This window comes from Neofelis nebulosa, chromosome 8 (assembly GCF_028018385.1).
Source record: "Neofelis nebulosa isolate mNeoNeb1 chromosome 8, mNeoNeb1.pri, whole genome shotgun sequence".
NCBI lineage: Eukaryota > Metazoa > Chordata > Mammalia > Carnivora > Felidae > Neofelis > Neofelis nebulosa.
Window position 1 is genome coordinate 9556296 of NC_080789.1, and position 20629 is coordinate 9576924.

Consider the following 20629-nt stretch of genomic DNA (forward strand, 5'->3'; position numbering starts at 1 on the left):
GGTGCTGGTGGCTGTCTGTAAAGAGGCCCGTCTGGGAAGTCCTCCCTCCTCTGCGCCACCCTCGCTTAGGTCCAAGAAGATGGCTTATGAAGAGACAGCGGGGTGCCTGTCTCCGTGTCTGAGGTGCGAGGAGCAGGCTGGCATCCCAAAGGGATGTGTGGGGTCCAAAGGGCAGGCGATGGGGACATTGCAAGGGGACCGGATAAAGGTGTCCTAGAGCCAGGGGCCGGGCGATGCAGGGAGCCTGCGGGTCCCGTGGTGGGTGCGGGGCTTGGCGTGCGCGCGTGTGACTCTGTGACTGTGACCGTGTGACTGCTGAAGGCAGGGACACGGCAGGCAGCTCTCGGAGGAGCTGGGGGCGGAAGGCGTTAACTGTGTGAATGCTGGCGTGGGTGCCCCGCCCCCCCCTCCCCGGGGCCCCAAACCTGGGGGCCGAGGGCGGTAGTAAACATCAGGGTGGCTGCAGGAGCCGTGATGGCCGCCCTGCAAGGATGCGGCAGGGTTGTGGGGATTTGTGTGACTTTGCAGTTCAACAAATTCAAATCCAGCCAATGCTGGCAGCGCCCGTGGTGTGCCAGGCAACCAGCTAGGAGGCGGAGACACGGGCCCAGCTTTCAGCTGAATGGTGCCGGCTGTGGGGTTGGTGCGGCTGGCTCGGGGCTGGGTGCCTTTTGGCCTCTCTGGCGTGAAGTCCTCACGATAACCCTACCCCGCTTGGAGACTAGATGGAAGAGCACCGAGAGGAAGTGACTTGCCCAAGGTGACCCAGCTACTCAGCGCCAGGGCGGGATGCGAACAGAGGAGTCCTTCGCCCCCTATGCCTGTGCCGGGATGCAAATGCCGTCCTTGGGGCTGCGGGTCTGGAGTCCTGGCGGCGGCCCTGCAGACGACTCCCCAACCACGTGGGCTAGAAATCAGGCCACGGTCACTGTGCTAAGGGGCGGGGCGCTCAGTCGCCCCTACTTCTCCCTTCGCGAGGGCCGGGCTCCCGGCCGGTGGGGCTGCGGAGCTCTCAGAGACCCCTGAGCGCCCCGCCCCCGCCTCAGGCCCTCCCGGAGCTCCCCCCCCCCCTTCCCGGTGCTGACTCTCGGCCAGAAGAGGAAAGGCAGTCTCCACCCACCTCTAGCACTCTCCCTTCTCCTTTATAAAGGCCGGAACAGCTGAAAGGGTGGCAACTTCTCCTCCTGCCGCCGGGAGCAGCCCGCCTGTCTCCCCGCGCGCCCGCAGCCTCCCCCGCTGCCTCCCTGAGGGCTCCCCTCTGGCCGCCAGCGCCCATCTTTCATTTCCGAGATTGCGATATTTTGCGCACACACGCATACACACACGCGCAAAAAGGGGGGAAAAAAAAGGCCCACCCTCCAGCCTCGCTGCAAAGAGAAGCCGGAGCAGCCGCAGCTCACAGCCCGCAGAGGACGCCCAGAGCGGCGAGCGCGCAGACAGACGGACCGACGGACTCGCGCCGCGTCCACCTGTCTGCCGCGCCCGGCACTGCGCGCAGCGGGCACGCCGCGAGCGCGGAGCAGCCGTGCCCGCCGCCCGGGCCCCGCGCCAAGGCGCACACGCTCCGGCCCCCCCCACCCGGCCCGGGCGGGAGTTTGCACCTCTCCCTGCCCGGGTACTCGGGCCGCCGCTGCAAAGCCAACTTTGGAAAAAGTTTTTTGGGGGAGACTTTGGCCTTGAGGTGCCCGGCTCTGCACTTTCCGACTTCGGGGGCCTTTCTAGAAAATGTTGCAAAAAAGCTAAGCCAGCGGGCAGAGGAAAACGCCTATAGTCGGCGAGTGAAGACGAACCATCGGCTGCCGTGTTCTTTTTCCTCTTGGAGGTTGGAGTCCCCTGGGCGCCCCCACACGGCTAGACGCCTCGGCTGGTTCGCGACGCAGACCCCCGGCCGTGGATGCTCGCTCGGGCTCGGGATCCGCCCAGGTAGCGGCCGCGGACCCTGGTCCCGCGCCCAGGCCCTCCCCAGCCCCCCAACGACGGAGCCGGGGCCGGGGGCGGCGGCGCCCGGGGGCCATGCGGGTGAGCCGCGGCGGCGGCTGCAGCGGCCTGAGCGCCTGATCGCCGCAGACCCGAGCCGAGCCCACCTCCTTCCCCAGCCCCCGCCCCCCACCCTGGCCGCGGGGGCGGCGCGCTCGGTCCACGCGTCCGGGGCCCCGCGGGGCCGGGCCCGGAGTCGGCATGAATCGCTGCTGGGCGCTCTTCCTGTCTCTCTGCTGCTACCTGCGTCTGGTCAGCGCCGAGGTGAGTTGCGACGGCGGCTGGGGCTGGTTCGCTTCATTCATTACGCCCACCCTCACCCCCTGGCCGCCCCCTCCCCTCCCTGCAGTGAACTTTGGACCCTTGCAGCCCACGGGCCTAGCGCCGGGCGCTAGGTGACCTCCGAGGGCTGGGACGCGAGGTGCGGGAGGTGCCAGGCTCTGAGGGGAGGGGGCGGGGGTGGCTTGCTTTCCCATGGGCGATCCCAGATCTCCGGCCCTTTTAGCGTCGGGGGAGCGTGTGTGTGGCCCTGTCCCCCACCCCTCAGGAACCTGAAGGGAGAGAGAGTGGGGGTGGTGCCGAGGGTGCAGAGGCCAGCGCGTTCTCCCAAGCCCACTTCGGTTCCAGCCTAGGTTCCGTCCAGGACCCGGCTTGCACGGGAGGTGCGAGCTCGCGCACCGGTGGCAGCCACGCCAACCTTGCGCCGGCGGTTGCCTCCCCACCCTGGCTCCGGCTCCCGGTCGGGACGGGCGCCCTCGGGCTAGCGCAGGGCTTGCCCGCCCCGGAGCGGAGTCCGGCAGCAGCTGGCGTCTTGGGCGCGGGGGGTGCCGAGAGACAGAGGTTTCGGGCACTCGGGAACTGGGGGAGGAGTAGAGGCTTTTAAGGAATCCAGCCCTCGGGGCGGGTGTGTGCCCCAGGCCCCGCCAAACCTGCGCCCGCGCCCTGCGAGGGCAAGCGCCTCTCTCCCCCGCTTGCAGGGTGCGGAGCGCGCCCGTGAAAGCGTAGCCGCAAGGCAGGTGGGGTGTAAAAACGTCTGCGGGAGCTATTAGGTCGGATCTGTAACCCCCCCCCCCTCACCCCTCCCAGCCTCACGTAGCAGTGAGTTGGCAAGTCCACCCGGAATCCAGGTGGGAAAGGGGGCGGGGCAGGGAGGAAGCGCTAGGTGGAGGGGAGGAGAGCGCGGCCGGGAGCGCGGCGTGCCTGGGTCCCGTCCCGCCTCCGCGCGACCGGGAGCCCGCACCTCGCCCGCTCGCGAGGAGGGCCGCCCCCCCCCACCCCCACCCCGCCGGGCGTCCAGCGAGGCGCAGGAAGGAGGAGGCGGCGGCGAAGGGGTTAAGGTGAAGGGCTCCGAGGCCGCGGCCAGACCTTGGGCCGCCGCCAGCGCAGGTTGTTTTGACCACAGAGGAGCCGTCGCCGTCTCCTTTTGTTCTCGGGGCTCCTCGAGGGCCGCCGGCCGCCCGCCCTGGGGCCCCGCCCTTCCGCGGCCAACCCCCCGCGGTCCGCACCCGGGAGGGAGGCCGCGGGGCTCTCGGCCCGGCAGCCTGCAGGCCCCTCCCGACGCCCCCTCCCCTCCTCTCCGCAGCCCCCCGGGCCGCGGCCAGCTGTTGGGGAGGGGGGCGCCGGCCGGCCCCAGCTGCCGCCTCGCCTCGCCTCGCCTCGCCGCGGGGCCTGGGGGGCTGGGCCCGGTGCCAGGGCGTCCTGGGAACGGCGGCGCCCCCGCCGCTGCTCTCCGCAGCCCACCCCGCCCGGCCCCCGGACTCGCTCACTCACCCCACGCATGCACACTCTTGGCCGGAGGCGATGCTGCGCTCCGGCGGGCGGGCGGGCGCGCAGAGCGACGGGCACGCACTACCGCGGCCGGGTCGCGCGCCCGCCGCCGCCGCCACGCCCGTGCACACGCGGGGCACACGCGCGCGCACCGCACACACACGTACGCACGGCCCCCGAACACGCGGCCTGAACACACGTGCGCGCCCACCCACGCACGCACACGGGCACGCAAGGCCCCTAGACGCCCAGCAGCAGGTTCCCACCCCCCGTGCAACAGGTGGGCCTACCGTGGGCCCTGGAACCTCATCACCTCAGTGGTGACCCCATTTCCTTGCTGGGCACTAACAGGGAGGGGAAACAGGGACCCTCCCAGCAGGTCCTGGCTCCATAGCACCCACTGTTTTTTTGCCTGCTCGGGTCTGCTTGACGCCCCTCAAGCATTCTCCCTCGGCGGATTGTTTTTTTTTTTCAACCACCCCCCAGGTGGCAGAAAATGGTGTTGACGCAAGGGGGGGGGGGCGCTCTGATGTCTGGAGCATTTCTCTCTTCAAATAAGCCTTTCTTTGAACCTCCAAGACTGGAGGACCCTGAGCCGCTGAGGGGGCTTCCCCCCTGGCTGTTGTGTCTTTGCTGATCCCCAGCGGGCTCTAGAGAAGCCGGGTGACAGCTGGATGAGGCTTTCCCGGGGCCTGCCCTCGCCATTTCCAGCTTCGTTCAGCACTTCCTCCTCCTTTTCCCCAACTCCGTGGGTGAGTGTGTTTGGGGGGACCCTATGGCACGGAAGCTGGTGCCTTTCTCCTCACTTGACTCCCAGCGTCCTGGGACACGCGCTCCCTCGGGAACCCACAATTGTGTGGTGCTTTGCAGTTTCCGAAGCACGTTCCTGCTGAGCCCCGGGTCTTTCGGCCTCAGGAGGCTCTGGGGGAGGAGCCCTAAAGGGAAAACCCATCCACTTGAGGGCCAGTCGGGGACGGGGACGGGAGGCTTCGAGAGAGCTTGCTCGTGGAGGTGGCCTTGGGGCTGGCCTTGTCCGGGGCCTGAGCCTCAGGTAGAGGCCTGGGCAGCTGGGGAGGAGGGGTGGGCGCTCTGATGCAGGGCCTGGCAGAGGGTCTGCGGAGGCCTAGGAGGTCCCATCTCCCATCAGCTGATCTGGCTTCCGGGAGGCTCACTCTGCTGTCATGTGATGCCTTAGCACCCTTCTGCCCGGAAGGAGGGACGGGGCCTGGCAGCCCTTTACCACCCAGCTCCTTCCTGGTTTGCTAATGGCCTTAGGTGCCCGGAGACCGACTTGCTGGCATCTCCCACCCCTAGAAGTGTCTGCAGGTTTAGGACCAAGCAGAATTTCCAGGCTCTGGTGCAGATCCTCGAATGGGGTGCTTGTATGGGGGGGAAGTTGATTCGGGGAGTGGCGAGAGTGGTAAAGACGTGTTTGCCGGGGGGCTTCCTAGATCCTTCTCAGTCTTCTCTCACTTGCCCATTGCCCCCCACTCCTCCCCCCTCCCCCCAATGCCCTTTCTAGGACAGCTATTTCATTTTCTGGTTGAGTCAGTTATTATCTGTTTTCCTCACTAGTCTAAACTCTGCTAGAGGGTTTGTCTCAGTCACCACTGTCTCCCATTCTTGGAACGGTGCCTGATCCAAGGTGGATAATCTGTAAATATTTGTGGGAAGGACAGTGGGGGGGGGGGAGCGGGGGAGCGGTGAGGAGGAAGGACCAGACATGTGTCTAGCACTTGCTAAGTGCTTTATAAACATGCCCTCATTGAGTCCTGGCCCCCAGGGCAGCACCGGCTACTCTGCCCTCCCACAGGCATCCTCATTGGAGCACCCCCCACCCCCAACCTTGAGAGAGGGGCTTGTCTTTCTTTTCTCTTCTTGGGACTTGGACTGCCAAGATTGGATAGGCCAGAGGAAGAAACAGAAGGGAAATCAGACTGCAGCGATCCCGTGTATCTTGAGCTGGGCCTCGGCTTCGGGCGCCCCCAAACACGCGAAGGTTGGTTTCGTTCACGGTTCCCCAGGAGCAGCAGAATTAACTAACGTCTCTGGAAATCGCAGATTCCTGCCCCAGAGGCAGTGGCTGCCACGGTCTCCAGGGGTTGTAATTGCTGCCCTGGCCCGTCCGGAAGCCCTGACAGTTTTTCTGCTCCAGTGTGGGGCCGGGCTGACCTTCAGGAGGGGTGGGAGGGTCCCAGGAGCAATAGAGAAGGGAAATGCTAGGTGGGGAAGTCTGGTTCTAAATGGCTTCTGTGGTCTGCCCAGAAAAGGCTTCTTCAAAGGGCTTGGCTTTGGCATGGAATCTAAATCAGGCCCGAGACTGTCAGGCAGGCGGGCGCTCCGAGGCCTTGTCGGCTTCTCTCTGCGCCAGACCCAGACAACGCCCCTGGTTGCTTGGGCTGTGCCAGTGTCCTCTCCCTCAGCGGAGTGGAGCACAGCCTGCGTCTCTGTGTGTGCAGCTGCGGCCCTGGGGGAGGGTGGGGTCCAAGCCCCTTTGATCTGCCAGCCTGGTTGGGAGCAGGTAAGTCACCTGGCCTCACGCTAGCTCGTGCCCTCCTGCAGCTGGTGTTGGGGGTGGGGTGGGGCGGGGAGGAGGCTCTTTGCCTTGGCTGTGCCCCAGCGGCTTCTCACCACGCCGTTGCCCTGTCAGGAACCCCAGGCCTGGGATCTGGGGCAGCCTCTTCCGTATGCCATGCCTCTTTTCCCTCCCTGCCCGCCTAAACAGGCTTTTCGAACCTGTGCCCAGGAAAACGGGGCTCCCGGTGGCTCGCCCTCCCCCGCCGAGCGGAGCCTCTGACCCCAAGCAGGTGCCCCTGCGAGTCTCCCCCGGGGCGTCTCATCCTGGAGCTGACCACAGGCTGAATTTCCCCACCCCCGGCCCCGGAAGGGACCTGCCAGCTCACGAGGCCCCAGGCGGTGCCAGTGGGGGCCTGGGGGCCATTTCCTGTGGGCCCAGCACAGGGCATAATGCGAAGCCATACGCTTCGCCCCTGGCAGGGCAGCTCTCCACCCACCAATTGTCATCCTCAAAAATGCCCCGCATTGCTGGCCCTGGGCGTGTGTGGGCTGCTCGCTGCTGCCCTCACAGGAGCCGCACTGAAGGACGGAATTGGCCACAGCGACATTTCATTAAGTACCCGTTATTTGCTGGCTGCTCAGCTAGGTGCGACTCCGCCTCCCCGTGACACCAGTCACGTCTTATTTTAGCCCCATTTAAAAGCTACAGAAGCTTTCTCAGGTTTCAGGTTGTCAAAAGGCTTAATGCCAAGAGGCCAGGTCTCCTGGGCAGCTGAAGTCCCTGCTCTTTCCTGAACTACAGAGTCGTTGACATCTCTGGCCAGATCATTCTTTCTTGCTGAAGGCCGTCCTGTGCGTAGTAGGATGTTCAGCCACATCCCTGGCCACCACCTGCCAGAGGCCAGTGGTGCCCCTCTAGGGGTGACCACCAAAAGTGCCTCAGCCACGGCCAGTGTCTCCTGAGGACCCTCTAGCCCCTGGTTGAGAACCAACTGCTGCTCCGGGACATCTGATGCCAGAAAGCTCCGTGGTGGGCTGGAGGAGGGCCGGGCGCGGCTCTGTCGCTGCGTATAGACCTGTGGCCCCTGACTGCATTTCTCTAAGCCTTTAGCTTCCTCATCTGGAAGATGAGGATCACAACAGGGCCAGCCGCTTGGCATTGGTGGTTAGCACAGCATTTCCGCTCGGTGCCTGGCTCATGTCGGCACTTAATAAAAGCTGTGTTATTATTCTCAAATCCAGGGGGCCCTTAGCGAGTTCTGGGCATCTAGTGGCCAGATTACTGGAAACAGGTGCAGGGATGGCCTCTCTGCTTAGAATAAAGTGGACTCTTTCTTTAGGAGGCAATTTGCTTAAGGGGTGGGGGCAAATATCCCAGGCGGTCTTCCTGGGGGAGGAGGTGGGAGAATCATACAGGAGAGAACCCCAGGGAGAAGGAGAGAGTCCTTCGTGCGTGCTCTCCGGCGGACAAGGAGTTCTTGGCAGGAATGCGGCATGGCACTTGGGGTGCTTGGGCCCCCCTCCTGGGAGGTTAATTGCATCGTTACTGCACAGACAGCTTGCAGACCTGGCTGGGCACCCCCACCCTCAGCTTTCCTCTGCTGCTTCTCCTGCCACCCCAGGCAGAATTAGGACGGAGTCAAATGTCTTCAACCCCTTGGTTCACAGACGAGGGCCAGGACCAGAGAGGGGCCGTGACCAGCCTGAGGTCATGGGGCAGTTAGTAGGGTACAAGGGTAGCATCTAGCTCTCTGCATTTGATAATCCCCTCAGGGGACCTAGTCTGCCTCCCTCTTAAGTGGGGACCGGGCACCTGCCTTCCGTACTGTGGGGAGGGCGCTGCGTCCACATTTGGAGACACCTAGGGTCTCTCTCTTGGAGTCGGAAGAGGCAGAGTGTGACGGAGGTAGGGAAGGCACGTAAGATGTCTCTCTCCCCCCTCACATACGCAGCCCCAGCTTCATAGTCGCGGACCCTGAAGGAAAGACCCCAGCTCCCGGCCGAGCTTACTCGAGACCCCCAACCTTTCTTCTCTTTGAACCTCCCAACAGCCCTAGACGCCAGGCAGGATTATAAGTGCCACACTCACATGAAAAAGCTGAGCTCAGGGGTTTCAAGGAATTCATTTTAAAAATCTTTTTTTTAACATGTATTCATTTTTGAGAGACAGAGAGGCAGATCGTGAGCAGGGGAGGGGCGGAGAGAGAGGGAGACACGGAATCGGAAGCAGGCTCCAGGCTCCGAGCTGTCAGCACAGAGCCCGACGCGGGGCTCGAACCCACGAACCGCGAGATCATGACCTGAGCCGAAGTCGGACACTTAACCGACTGAGCCACCAGGTGCCCCGTCAAGGAATTCGTTTTAGAAGCAGTCATATCCACACTCCACCCTGCGTCTTCTGGCTCCAAGGCCGACTTGGGTGGCCAGAGCTGGATGGGCATGGCAGAACCCCTGAAACAGAGCTTTGGGGGAGCCAGAAACTGATCCATCACAAAGCTCCTAACAGAGCTTGTGGGGAGAGCCCCCGGGGGCTGGCCATGGGGTAGATGACCTCCTCCCCCGTGTCGGGCAGGGACTTAGCCTGTGCAAAGCCAGTGAGGACTCCCGTCCTTGGAACGTTCCAAGAACTGACTAGTGCAGAAGCTCCCGCTTCCTTATCCAGGGAAACGGAGGCACAGAGTTGTTGAACCTCAGTAAGTCAAGTCTGCCGGCGCCCCCTCCAGGGCTCCTTCTACAAGACCATGCCTTCCTGTGTCTGTGTGTGCACATGTGTGTGTGTGTGTGTGTTTCTCCACGGGTGTGAGTTTGTACACAAAGCGTCTCATTCATACACCTCCCTTGCCCCAAGACCCTGGGTGTCCAGATTATGCACTCCTCAAGTCCTGCCGCACCAGCCCCTCAGGTCTCCCTCAGCCCCTCGTGGACCATGAGGGACGTGGCCGTGACCTTCCTATCAGGCTGCTCTCGTGTTGTTGTGGGGCCTGTGGTTTCCCTGGAGGAAGCCCGGCTCCGAGTGGGGCCTGTTAAAGCACTTATTAAATTTCAAGTGTTTTTGGTAACAGGCCAGAGGGGCTCTAAAAATAGGGTTTGGTTGGGCATGGGGCATGGGTTAGCTTTCAGGTTTCCCGTTTCTAACTGAGGATTCCCTCCTCTCCTCTTGTGAGCAAGAGACTAAATAGAGATATTACTATCTGTGGCCTCCTGAGACTGTCCAACTCTGCAAGCATTTAGAAATACCTCACGGACCCAGGAGGCTGGAGTACAGGTCCTTCCGTCAGAAAGCCTTGGGTTTGAATGCAGGTTCTGCTGCTGATTGGCTGCTACGACTCTGTTTTCTCATCTGTAAAATGGGAGTAAATTAGATCTCGTCTGACAAATGCTGGCTGTCATTGGCTGTCACGTGTGGAGGCAGAGAGTCTCCAGGGGTTGTGATGCGGGAGACAGATGTGTACGTAGTCCGATCTAAGTCAGAGCAAGCTGGGCTTCGTGTGTGGGGGTGTGGGGTGAGCTTCTGACCTGGCTCTTAGAAGCTTCTGCAGGTCCTGGCCCCTAGACCTTTGTGCTTCCGGTTGTCAGGCTTGGAATCCGCCCCCTGCCCGCGCCCCCATCCTGGCCGTCCGCTTGCCCAGGGCCAAGAGGCCTTGTGGGAGTTTTCCATAGGAGGGTGCGTGCGTGTGTGTGTGGGTGTGTGGGTGTGTGGGTGTGTGGGTGTGTGGGTGTGGCGGGCAAGAGGGCCGTGGCTGGAAAGCCCTCACTCCTGGCTCACTTGGCCCCATGGTGTCTCCCTGGCAGGGGGACCCCATTCCCGAGGAACTCTACAAGATGCTGAGTGACCACTCAATCCGCTCCTTCGATGACCTCCAGCGCCTGCTACACGGAGACTCCGTAGGTAAATTGAATCCTTGTTCGGTGCTCTGGGCCCCCACTGAATCCTGGGGAGCCGCGAGGGGCAGGGCATGGGGCGTCCTGTCTTCCTTGACTTCCAGGTAACTAGAGGCCTGTGGCAGCCCAGGGAGGGCGTGGCCACACCTGTCCAGGGCAGGGCTGAGTAGGTGGATGGGTTGGTACTCGGGACGTGGGGCGTGGCGGGAGGAGCACCCGCATGTGGCTCTGCCTTGGCTTGGCGCACAGGGTCGGGTGCCAGGAGGAGGGGGGCAGGGAGAAGGTGCCTGGGGCACACGCCGAATGTGTATCCAGGTGTGGCCTCGGCCAGGAAGGGTGGTGCCGAAGGAGCCATCTCCCTGCCCCTCTGGCCGGGGGCCCGGTCTGTAAGGTCTCCTGGGGACACCTGGCCCAGACCAGCGGGCAACCCTGCCGTCGCCCGAGAGTGCCCTCAGCGAATGGGCACGTGCTTGGTGGCACACACGTGGCCGGGCTGGCGGGCTGGGTCAGGAATGTATTTATAAACGCTGTCTTCAGAGCAAATTCCATTCTATTCTAACCTCTGGCCTGTTCCCTGGAGCCCCGGTCAGCGCCCCCCCTGCACCCCCAGCTCTCCTTCCCTCTAGGGTTTTGTCTCTTTGTCACTTTGTAATCCTTGCCCAGACTCCTATCTACGGGGGACAGCATTTCCTGTCTTTGTTTCCTCTCCCCGTTGGGCCCCTGGCTCCCTCTCAAAAGCATTCCCGGGCCCTTTCAAACCCGCCTGTGCCGGGGGCTGGCGAGGCAGGCGGGAGGGGGCCCCAGCTGGGCCCACCTATTGTTCACTCGGCCCCCCACCCGACGTCTCCCACATCCCCCACCCCATGCCCGACTGGCCAGCCCTGGCCAACACAATGGGGCAACTTCCAAATTTAGCCTTTCTGCGGTTTCTTTCCAAGGCCCTTGGCCCCCACCCTCGTTCAGCCCCTACACACCCCGGGTGGGGGTCGGGATTGGAGACGGAGGTATTCAATAGCGGGCCTGTTTCGAGGCAACCATGTGGCTATTTTTTCCTAATCAACTTAACTTTGCCACAAAGCACATCTTTCCCCCCATCTCCTCTCCACCAGGGACATTCCAGAGATGGCAGGGAGAAAGGAAGGGAGCGAGAGGGACAGACAGACGCGCTGACGCGCGGGAGCAGTAGGCCGGATGGAAATGCACCGGTTGTAGGATTTGTAGGAGGGTCTCCTCCAGACAGGAACCCCCGGGAGCCCACACGGAAGGGCACACGAGCCTTGGCGTTGGCGTTGGCGGGGCCAGGAGGAAGGGGAGACAGCAGGAGTGACCAGGGGCTGCGTGGAGGGGGCGGGAGCTTGTCCCTGGCACCCCTCGGTTTCTGTGCTGACTCTTCAGCCGTCAGAGAGCTAGAAGGGTCTGCCCAGGATTCGGTGTTGAGCTCAAAGTCCTCCTGTCTGGCCCTCACCTCCCACAGTGGTGTTGGCTGCCTCTAGAGAGAGGGAGCAGCTGTGACACCGAGAGGAGGGCGCCCCAGGCTGTAGTTTGTAGACTGTCCCCTGAGGAATAAACGGACCGTAGGGCTGACCCCTCAGACTGTCACCTGAGGAATAAACAGACCGTAGGGCGGACCCGGGGCCAAAGGTTAGAGGGGAGAGGCAAACACAGTGAGCGAGACACTGGGAGCTGGAGCAAAACCCAGGCTGGGAAGGGCACGGGGTACGGGCACCCCCATCCCAGCAGGCTGGCTCCCCACCCCTCTCTGCCTTCAGCCCTCACCCCCGCTCCTCTCCCTCCTCCCTCTCTCCCGCTCAGCTGGGCCATTGTCCGGGGCTCCAGAGGGGCTGTGTCCAGGGCAAGCTGGTCCCCCCGGGGATTCTGGGAATTTCTCCATTCAGCACTTCCTATGGGAACGCTGGGCGGAGGGGCATTGGAAACTGGCCTTCCGAGCTCTGGGTCCTTGCCCTGCCCTGGAGGCTGAGGAGGGTTCGCTTACAGTAGCGAAAGGGAAGGGCTATTTTTAACTCCACTGACATGGGTTCTGTCCAAAAATGTGGCCGAAGAGCCCAGAGTGGGGCTGAAGGCCCGCCAGGGATGCAGTCAGGGCCTCACCCTCCTCCTGAGCCCCACGGCCACCCCGGGGTTCCTGGAGAGCCCCTTTCCAGAGCCAGGACCCTCGGGTTTACAGGGAGCTGGAAAGGGAGTCTGTTGTCTCGAGTTGGGTACCAGTGACGGGTAAGGAGCCACCTTCCTGCCTACCCCGGAGCCCCCAGGGGAGCCCCCACCCCACCAACGGACCGGCCAGCGGTTATCAGGGTGTATTCCGACTGTGCCTTGCCTTGCAGACGAAGACAGAGCCGAGTTGGACCTGAATTCGACTCGATCCCATTCTGGAGGCGAGCTGGAGAGCTTATCCCGAGGGAGAAGGAGCCTAGGTGAGGCTGCGGGTAAGAATGGTGGTTCCTCAACAGTGGGAGCCAGAGAAGGAGACGTGGGGCGGGCGCCCCGCCCCCGGCTCTGGGCCGCCCGTTCGACCGGCACTTAGGACTGACTTAAACTGTAAGAGAGTACAACTGTCCTTCAAGACACTATATCGAGGAGTTGAGTCCTCACGCCCCGTCCCCCAACACACACGGTTTCCTAAGTATAGTGGTTTTTTTTTTTTTTTTTTCAACGTTTTTTATTTATTTTTTTTGGGACAGAGAGAGACAGAGCATGAACGGGGGAGGGGCAGAGAGAGAGGGAGACACAGAATCGGAAACAGGCTCCAGGCTCCGAGCCATCAGCCCAGAGCCTGACGCGGGGCTCGAACTCACGGACCGCGAGATCGTGACCTGGGTGAAGTCGGACGCTTAACCGACTGCGCCACCCAGGCGCCCCCTAAGTATAGTGGTTTTAAACGCATTTGTTCATTCCTGCAACCCGGGAGACAGATATCATTAACCCCATCTTGTCGAGTTGGAAACTGCGGCCCAGAGAGGGGTAGACGGGGCCGAAGTCACACAGCTAGCAACAACTAGGGCTGGGATCCCAGCTGCTCTTCTCATGTGGACCCGGTGCCATCCTGGTGGGCTGCGTGTCCCTTCCGCGGCTTAGGGCTGCCTCCTGGGTCAGCAGGCAGAGCTTGGGACCCACCCGGGTCCCGTGGGAGCCTTCCCTGGGGAGGCCAGTGCGTGCTCTAAGCCCTTCCTCCTCTCTGCCCACCCGAAGTCCCCACAACACTGTAGACAGTGGCTCGGGGACCTCCAGATAAGAGTCGGTGGCCTGAGTTCCACTCCTCCCTCTGTGAATTTGGGCAGCGTCTCTATATGAAAACGGAGACGGAGCCCCAGCGTCGACTGGACGCTTGCTCTAGGCCACTCACGTTAGCCCTTAGATCCGCAGGTGCGATATAGGCTCTGTCATCCCGTGTCACACGTAGATGAGGGAACAGGCGTTGAAAGAAGCAAGGATTTAAGAATAGATTACCGTGTCAAATGGCAACATAAGAGTGGTTACAAAATAATAAGTGAGGAGGAGCCAGGAGTCGGGCAAGCCCATAAACCTGTGAAATAGCCGAATGAAACCGAGGGCTGGTGGAAGGACGCCGATATTTACGACAGGCCGGCACTCTCTGAATGATCTCACTGGATCCTTAAGGCGGTTCTTGGGGTGTAGATCTCATGGGGAAACTGAGGCTGAGGGCCCATCAGCAGCCTGTCCAAGTCCCACGGCTGATAATAGCCAGGACACGAAAACTGTCCCTGGGGTTGAAGGAAGTGGGGATCACCCAACCCCTTTTTTTTTATTTTTTAATTTTCTTAATGTTTTATTTTTGAGAGACAGAGTGTGAGCAGGGGAGGGGCAGAGAGAGAAGGAGACACAGAATCCGAAGCAGGCTCCAGGCTCCGAGCCGTCAGCACAGAGCCCGACGCGGGGCTCGAACTCTCGAGCTGTGGGTTCGTGACCCGAGCCGAAGTCGGACGCCTAACCGACTGAGCCCCCCAGGCGCCCCTAGCCTGCCATTTCTGGGGGACAGCAGTGCCCCCGCTGGGCTTGGCCGCCGGGTGGGGGCTCTGGGCAGGCCCACCTTCCTGACGGAGGCCCCCTCTCCCTTCAGGTTCCCCGACGGTCGCCGAGCCAGCCATGATCGCCGAGTGCAAGACACGCACGGAGGTGTTCGAGGTGTCCCGGCGCCTCATAGACCGCACCAACGCCAACTTCCTGGTGTGGCCGCCCTGCGTGGAGGTGCAGCGCTGCTCCGGCTGCTGTAACAACCGTAACGTGCAATGCCGCCCCACCCAGGTGCAGCTGCGGCTTGTCCAGGTGCGCGGGGGGGCCCGCACCCCACTCCCACCCTACCCCCACCCCCACCCCTGGGCTGCCCCCCGGGGGCTGCCCTCGGGGGCTCGTCGCTCGCTCAGTAGGGGCGGAGAGGCATTCCTGGCGGGCCCCCGGGCTCCATCCAGAGAGGGCCACCTGCAGGGCGCTCTCTGGGCAGGTGCTCTGAGGCCACCTGTGAGTCCTCGAGGCCACCCAGGCTGCTGTAACCAAAAGCCACAGGCGGACCCCCAGGCAGGGCCAGGTGTGGGACATTTAGTGAAGGGTGCTGCCTCTTTTGCAAGGATGAAATCCCAAGAGGTCCCCGGAAGAGACAGGTCTACAGCATTTGTTGGGCACTCAGAATGTTCTGGGCTGCTCAGTTTTCCTCCAGACCTGTTGAGGCTCCTTGCCGTGTCCTTCACGAGGAGGTGGGGCAGAGGCCCTCCGGGCAGCAGACGTTGCAAGAGCTGGGGCAGCCCCTAGCAGAGTCAGAATGCTGAACCTGCCTCCTTTCTAGAAAGATTGGGTGTGCACTCTGACTCAAGGCAAATCCTAGAGTAGAGGCTGCCCGGGGGAGCTCCGGGTCTCACGCTGGGCAAGGCAGGGCCAGAGAAGCCTCGGCGGTCTTCTGATTCACGCGGAGAGGTTTCTGTGCCCTTCGGGTCCGCCTCGCCTGCACACCGACTCGGGCTGGGCCGAGCTGCACATCCAGGGCTCGGCACCGGCTGGCGAGCCCCACTCTTGCCAAAGGCTCCACCTGCGTCACCATACTCCCCTCCCTGAGGTCAGCTGTGACCTTTCCCCCTGCCCACCATCCATCCCAGGCCTGGGCCCCGTGCCCGAGATCACAAGTGTCACTCTACCGCACCACCCACTGTCACGGTATCTCCTGTCCCCACTGCTTCCAGCTCTATGGACGGACACCTGACAGCTGACCTCCCCCTGCCCGCCTCCCTCCTGGATAAAGCCTCCCCCCCACTTCCTTCCAGACAACCATCTCCCGCCTCTGCCATAGCCCCTGACCTTGGCTGGCGCTCCGGGAATGGGGACACCGCAGGCCCTACGCTCAACCCGGAAATGCCTTTCTCCCTCTCTGGGAGCTCCAAGGGGGCTGCAGCCGAAGCTGGAGGCCAGGTCGGGAGGGCTTGTTTTGATGGAAAAGCTACAAGAAGGGTAGAGGGCAAGGTCCTGCTATTGTTTGGGCCAGAGTGTCTGCCCTGCCTCTCTCCACGCCCCGCTTTCGAGGAAAGATCCCTGCGGGGGGACACTGGGGAGGGAAGAGCAGGCAGGCGGGCTCCCTCGGCCCCTGCCCGCGTAGTCTCCCAGAGGCACTTCGATGGTTCTGTCCTCCAGGTGAGAAAAATCGAGATCGTGCGGAAGAGGCCAGTCTTTAAGAAGGCCACGGTGACCCTGGAGGACCACCTGGCGTGCAAGTGTGAGACAGTGGTGGCTGCACGACCCGTGACCCGAAGCCCGGGGAGCTCCCAAGAGCAGCGAGGTAAGCGCTGGTCCGGGGTCTGCCTCTGAACGGCTCAGCTGGGCAGCTCGCTTCTCCCGTGGCAGCTGCTTGTGGGGGGGAAGTTGGACCAGGCATACCCCTGCTTAAATTCATCCGAAGCTTTACGTGAGGATGTTAGCCCCCGGTTGGCCTTCCAGCCTTGTTGGCAACCATTCCCCCTCACTTATGCCACCCCAGCCAACCTGATCTCTTTGCGTGGCCAGACGTGTTTCCGCCTCAGGGCCTTTGCACATGCCACTTTCCCTCCGAAACTCACTTCTCTCAACTCTTCACAAGCCTCTTCGGTTGGGTCTCAGCTCAGAAGTCACCTCCTCCTAGAGGTCTACCCTGACTACCTTGTCCAGGGCAGCCCCCATCCCTGTCCTGCTACCACAGCCCCTTACTTTGTCGAATGAGCACATGAAATGGTGGGACAAGAGAAGATTCCATGCACATCATCTTCAGATACTTGACAACTTGTCCTGGGGGTGAGAAGTCAAACTAATTCCTTATGGCCCTCAGTGGGGATCAGGACCAGTGGGGGAAAAGCCCCTGGAGAGGGATTTGAACTCTATATGCCAAAAGCTGTTGATCAGTCAGGGGGCCAAGATGGAATCGCATGCCTTGTGCGGTAGGGAGTTTCTGTTGTTGAAGATGTGTGGGTAGAGACTGGGCCATCCTGCAGCAGTGAAGTGACACATGGGGCTCAGGCATCTGATGGATGTTTGGAACCGGAGCTGTGTTCCTCTCTTTCGATTTCGTGAATTCACAATTTCAGGGGCATAGTTTGACTTGAGTCGAAAAGGACCAAAAAAATGATCTGATCCAAATACCTGGTCCACATTTTGCAGAAGAGGTGCCTGAGGCTCAGAGAGGCTGAGGTCTTGCCCAAGGTCACACAGCCAGTCCCGGGCAGGGGGAGAGCTGGATCAAGGTATCCTCAAGTTCTGTTCTGGGCTTTTCTCTCACTCTGACACCAGTCGCTCGCTCTTACCTGCCTTATCATTTTCTTTTGGTTAAAGAATTCAAAATTTTGAGAGCCAGAACAGTCCAGAGAGATGACCTTCTAAGTCGGTCCTTCAGTCTTATTAAAGGGGTTGCTGGAACACAGAGAGGTTAAGGGACTTAATGAAGGTTGCACAGTGACAAAGTCTAGCCCAGAACCCAGGTCTTGTCTAGTTCTGGGTTCCTTAGACTGTCCTGCTGCCTTTTCTTCCTCGCACGTTTGCAGTAAGGATCAAGAATTTTTTAGTTAATAGGATTAGATGAGCATTCAAAAAAATCACGTGTTGATTTTCAGTAACTTACCGTTGTTGGAGGACAGACATCTGACAAGCCCCCTGAAGGCAGGGCTGTCTCTTAGCCTCTTTGTCCTGTTCTGAGAGCCGAGTTAAGGCACGGACGCCCTGAGAAGACTAATAATTTGCCAGCTTCAAACTGACCTGCTGTAAATGATCGCTACGATTAACACGGAACAACATGGAAAATCACATAACACGGAATCTCCATAAGACGTAGCGTGGTTCCTATTCGGGAAACTTCATATTCTTCTTTGTGTTTGGAGTGTGGTTCTTTTACGTGCCTTTGCTTCCTGCGACTTTCCAAACCAGATTTTGGAAGGCCTGTTCAGCTGACTAATCTATAGATGACCTAAAGTCTTGTCGTGTCCGTTTCAGCAACTTGGCCCCACGCGACTGTACTGCTGGCAGCTGTCCGCGGCTTGGCTATGGTGTGGTGGTGTGGCCCGTGTGGTGGCCGGTGTCAGACCCCCTGGGCTCGAGACTCTCCTCTGTCACTCGCGAGCTGCGTGACGACCTCACGCTTGCTCAGGCTTTGCCCAGCCCCGCGTCCTGTGCCGATGACCCCATCCTTGGAGCCCAGACTCCGGGCCCTTTAATGGCCCTTCTAGATGTCCTCCCCCAAGGGGCATCTGACACCTGCCTGTATCCTTACATTGCCTGTTTGCAGAGATGGGCTGACTGCTTCAGGGCGGGCTGTGTCTGTGAGGTGGGAGGTCGGTGTCGGCCCCAAAGAGCTGGGATCGCTGGGGAAGGCCCCCAGGAAGAAACGGGCCTTGAGCTTGGCGGAGAAAGCTTTCACTTCCAGGATGTCGACCTAAGGGCTCAGGAGGAAGAGACCTAAGTGCTAACCTTGACCCAGGCTCACAAGCGCTGTGATTCGTAGGCCAGTGGGTGAAAGCACGGAGTCCAGAGGCAGACTCCTACGTTCGAATCCCGGTCTCTCTGCCTCGGTTTCCTCATCTGTTAAGATGGCTCCCTCCAGAGGCTGTCCACCTGCTGACAAGCCCTTTCTTTCTCTCGAGCAGCCAGGACACCCCAGACTCGGGTGACCATTCGGACGGTGCGAGTCCGCCGGCCCCCCAAGGGGAAGCACCGGAAGTTCAAGCACACGCATGACAAGAAGGCACTGAAGGAGACCCTCGGAGCCTAGGGGCATCTGCAAGAGAGTGCGGGCAGGTGAGGCCAGGTGGGGAACCCGAGGTCCAGGCCCCTGGGGTTTCTTCTCCCCTGGCCTGTGGCTTGGGCTGCAGAGAGGTATTTCCCCATACAAAAATCTGAGCTCTAAGCCTGCATCCCCTCCGCTCAACTTCGACTGATTTTTCTCATGGGGCAGGTGGGTGAGGGTCTTTGGGGACCCCAGCCCAGCTGTGTCCCTACATGCCCTAAGAGAACGGGAAGTCTAAACTTCAACTCCCCCAGCCCTGAGCGCTGCTGGAAACCAGGGATGGCTGGTCAGCCTCAGCTCCCTGTCCCTGGCAAGGGAGGCGTGTGAGTATGGGCCGGAGCCCCCGGGCTGTCTCTGACCCCCTGTCTCCCTCTGCTTGGCCTACAGGGTTATTTAATATGGTATTTGCTGTATCGCCCCCATGGGGTCCTTGGAGTGATAATATTGTTCCCCTCGTCCGTCTGTCTCGATGCCTGATTCGGACGGCCAATGGTGCTTCCCCCCACTCCCACGCGCCTGTCCACCCACCAGCGGGTCCCCTCATTGGCCTCCAGCGCCTTGCCCGGGAGCTCGAGAAGGACACGAAGGACCTGAACTCCATTGCTGTCTTCCTCCGCTGACCCCGAGAATCTGGCATAGAAGTGTAAGAGAGACCCATGGGATCGCCGTTCGGGGACCGGAGGAGCTTCCCTTCCCCAGCTCCTGGCCCGGGTCACACCTGAGCGCCGTGGACTGGCCTGAAACCCTGCGCGTGGCCCTGAGGCCCTCTAGGCATGGATGGCCTGCCCGGTCCCAGGACCCCTGGCCCGCTCTGAAGGGAGCACCCCCAGGCAGGCCAGGGTGCCTCGCCCTCCTGTGGCTGAGACCACGCGTTGGACCGTAGACTGGAGAGAAATCCTCCCACGGCGCCCAGGCCCAGTCACTTCTTTCTCCCTGGTCACCTCTGCTTATAGTGGCTTCCTTTCGTTTTCTATATATGAAATCTTCGAAGATGTGGACTCCTCTGGGTGGGCGTGGCCCGAGTACCCGGCAGCCAAGTGCCCCGTCAGATGGGTTAGAGATGAAGTTTGCTCTGGAGCCACCATGGATGGTGATCTGGGCACTCACTGCCTCCTTCCACTCCCCTGCCTTCACCTCCTCTGTTTCATCTCTCTACCTCCACCCTGCGTCTTCCTCTGCTCCACCGAGGGACTCCTTGGACCCCATGCTGAGACCGTAAATAACCCCACTCACTGCTCCATTAGGCCGAAGACCAGGGGTCAGGGCAGCAGGGGGCTGAGCTTCGGATCCCAGCCCGGCCGAGACTGCCGTGTAGGTTCGTGCAGGGTGTGCACTGTGCAAGGGCACCGCGTGCAGGGGTCGTTGTTCACGCCGTAGAACATGGCCCGTTGGCGTATTTGTTAGGACAGTTTTCTGGCAGATGGAGCTAAAATGTCTTGAGGAAAGGGATCCTGTTCCTAATCGACATGACGGTTCCATGTGGACTGGCTGGGTCCCGACCCAGCCAATGGCTTGGGGTGGCTGGACAGGAGAGTGAGCCCACGTTGGGTGGGGAGGCCACGCGTTGTCCAGCTGGCCTCTATTTTCCTGAGTCCTCAGCTCAAGCAGTTCCCCTTCCAGGCGGGCGTGAAAAACCCAAGAGAGAATCTCCAAGGGAGGGGGTAGCCCTCGCTCTCCCCGGGCACGCTACCCCCCAGAGTAGATTCTTCTGAGATCCACCCGTGGTGGCTCCTCCCAGGAAACCAGCTCATGGGCTGGGAGTGGGGGAGAAAAGGGAAAAGATCCCCAGGGGTCCCTGGGGTGGGGTCTGAGCTCCCACCTCCCTCCCCTCCACCCCACTGCACTTTCCCCCTTACCCCCCCCCCCCTCCAAAATCTGCTCTCTTCAGTTTGTAAAGTTGGTGATTATATTTTTGGGGGCTTTCCTTTTATTTTTTAAATGTAAATTTATTTATATTCCGTATTTAAAGTTGTAAAAAAAAAAAATAACCACAAACAAAACCAAACGAATGAATCCACCGGCGTTCTGTCTGTTGGCACGGGGCGTGACGGTTAACCCTTCCCGCATCGGCAGGATTTACGGACAGCTTGTTCTGTGTTCCTCTCGCTCTGGGAAGTTCAGGCACACACTCACGCACACACTCACGCACGGGTGCATACACATGTGGGTCTGCCGCTCTGAGGGAGGCCCCCGTCTGGGGGGTGGGTAAGAGCCATTCGGCCC

General features: G+C 61.0%; 1 protein-coding gene across 5 annotated transcripts; it reads left to right on the forward strand.

The window, feature by feature from the left end:
* Window positions 1–492: 492 nt before the first annotated feature.
* Window positions 493–20419, forward strand: PDGFB (platelet derived growth factor subunit B). Of its 5 annotated transcripts, none has more exons than XM_058741254.1 (7): window positions 493–2241; window positions 10054–10150; window positions 12486–12575; window positions 14240–14445; window positions 15796–15940; window positions 18267–18417; window positions 18794–20419. In XM_058741254.1, exons 1-6 carry the CDS (start codon window positions 2179–2181, stop codon window positions 18389–18391), a joined length of 726 nt encoding a protein of 241 aa, XP_058597237.1. In that variant the 5' UTR covers window positions 493–2178; the 3' UTR covers window positions 18392–18417; window positions 18794–20419. The 5 variants fall into 5 exon arrangements, with proteins under 5 accessions (XP_058597237.1, XP_058597236.1, XP_058597235.1 ...); XM_058741253.1 differs by having other exon boundaries at window positions 497–2241; window positions 12486–12587; XM_058741252.1 differs by lacking the exon at window positions 493–2241 and adding an exon at window positions 4246–5743.
* The last annotated feature ends 210 nt before the right edge of the window (window positions 20420–20629 follow it).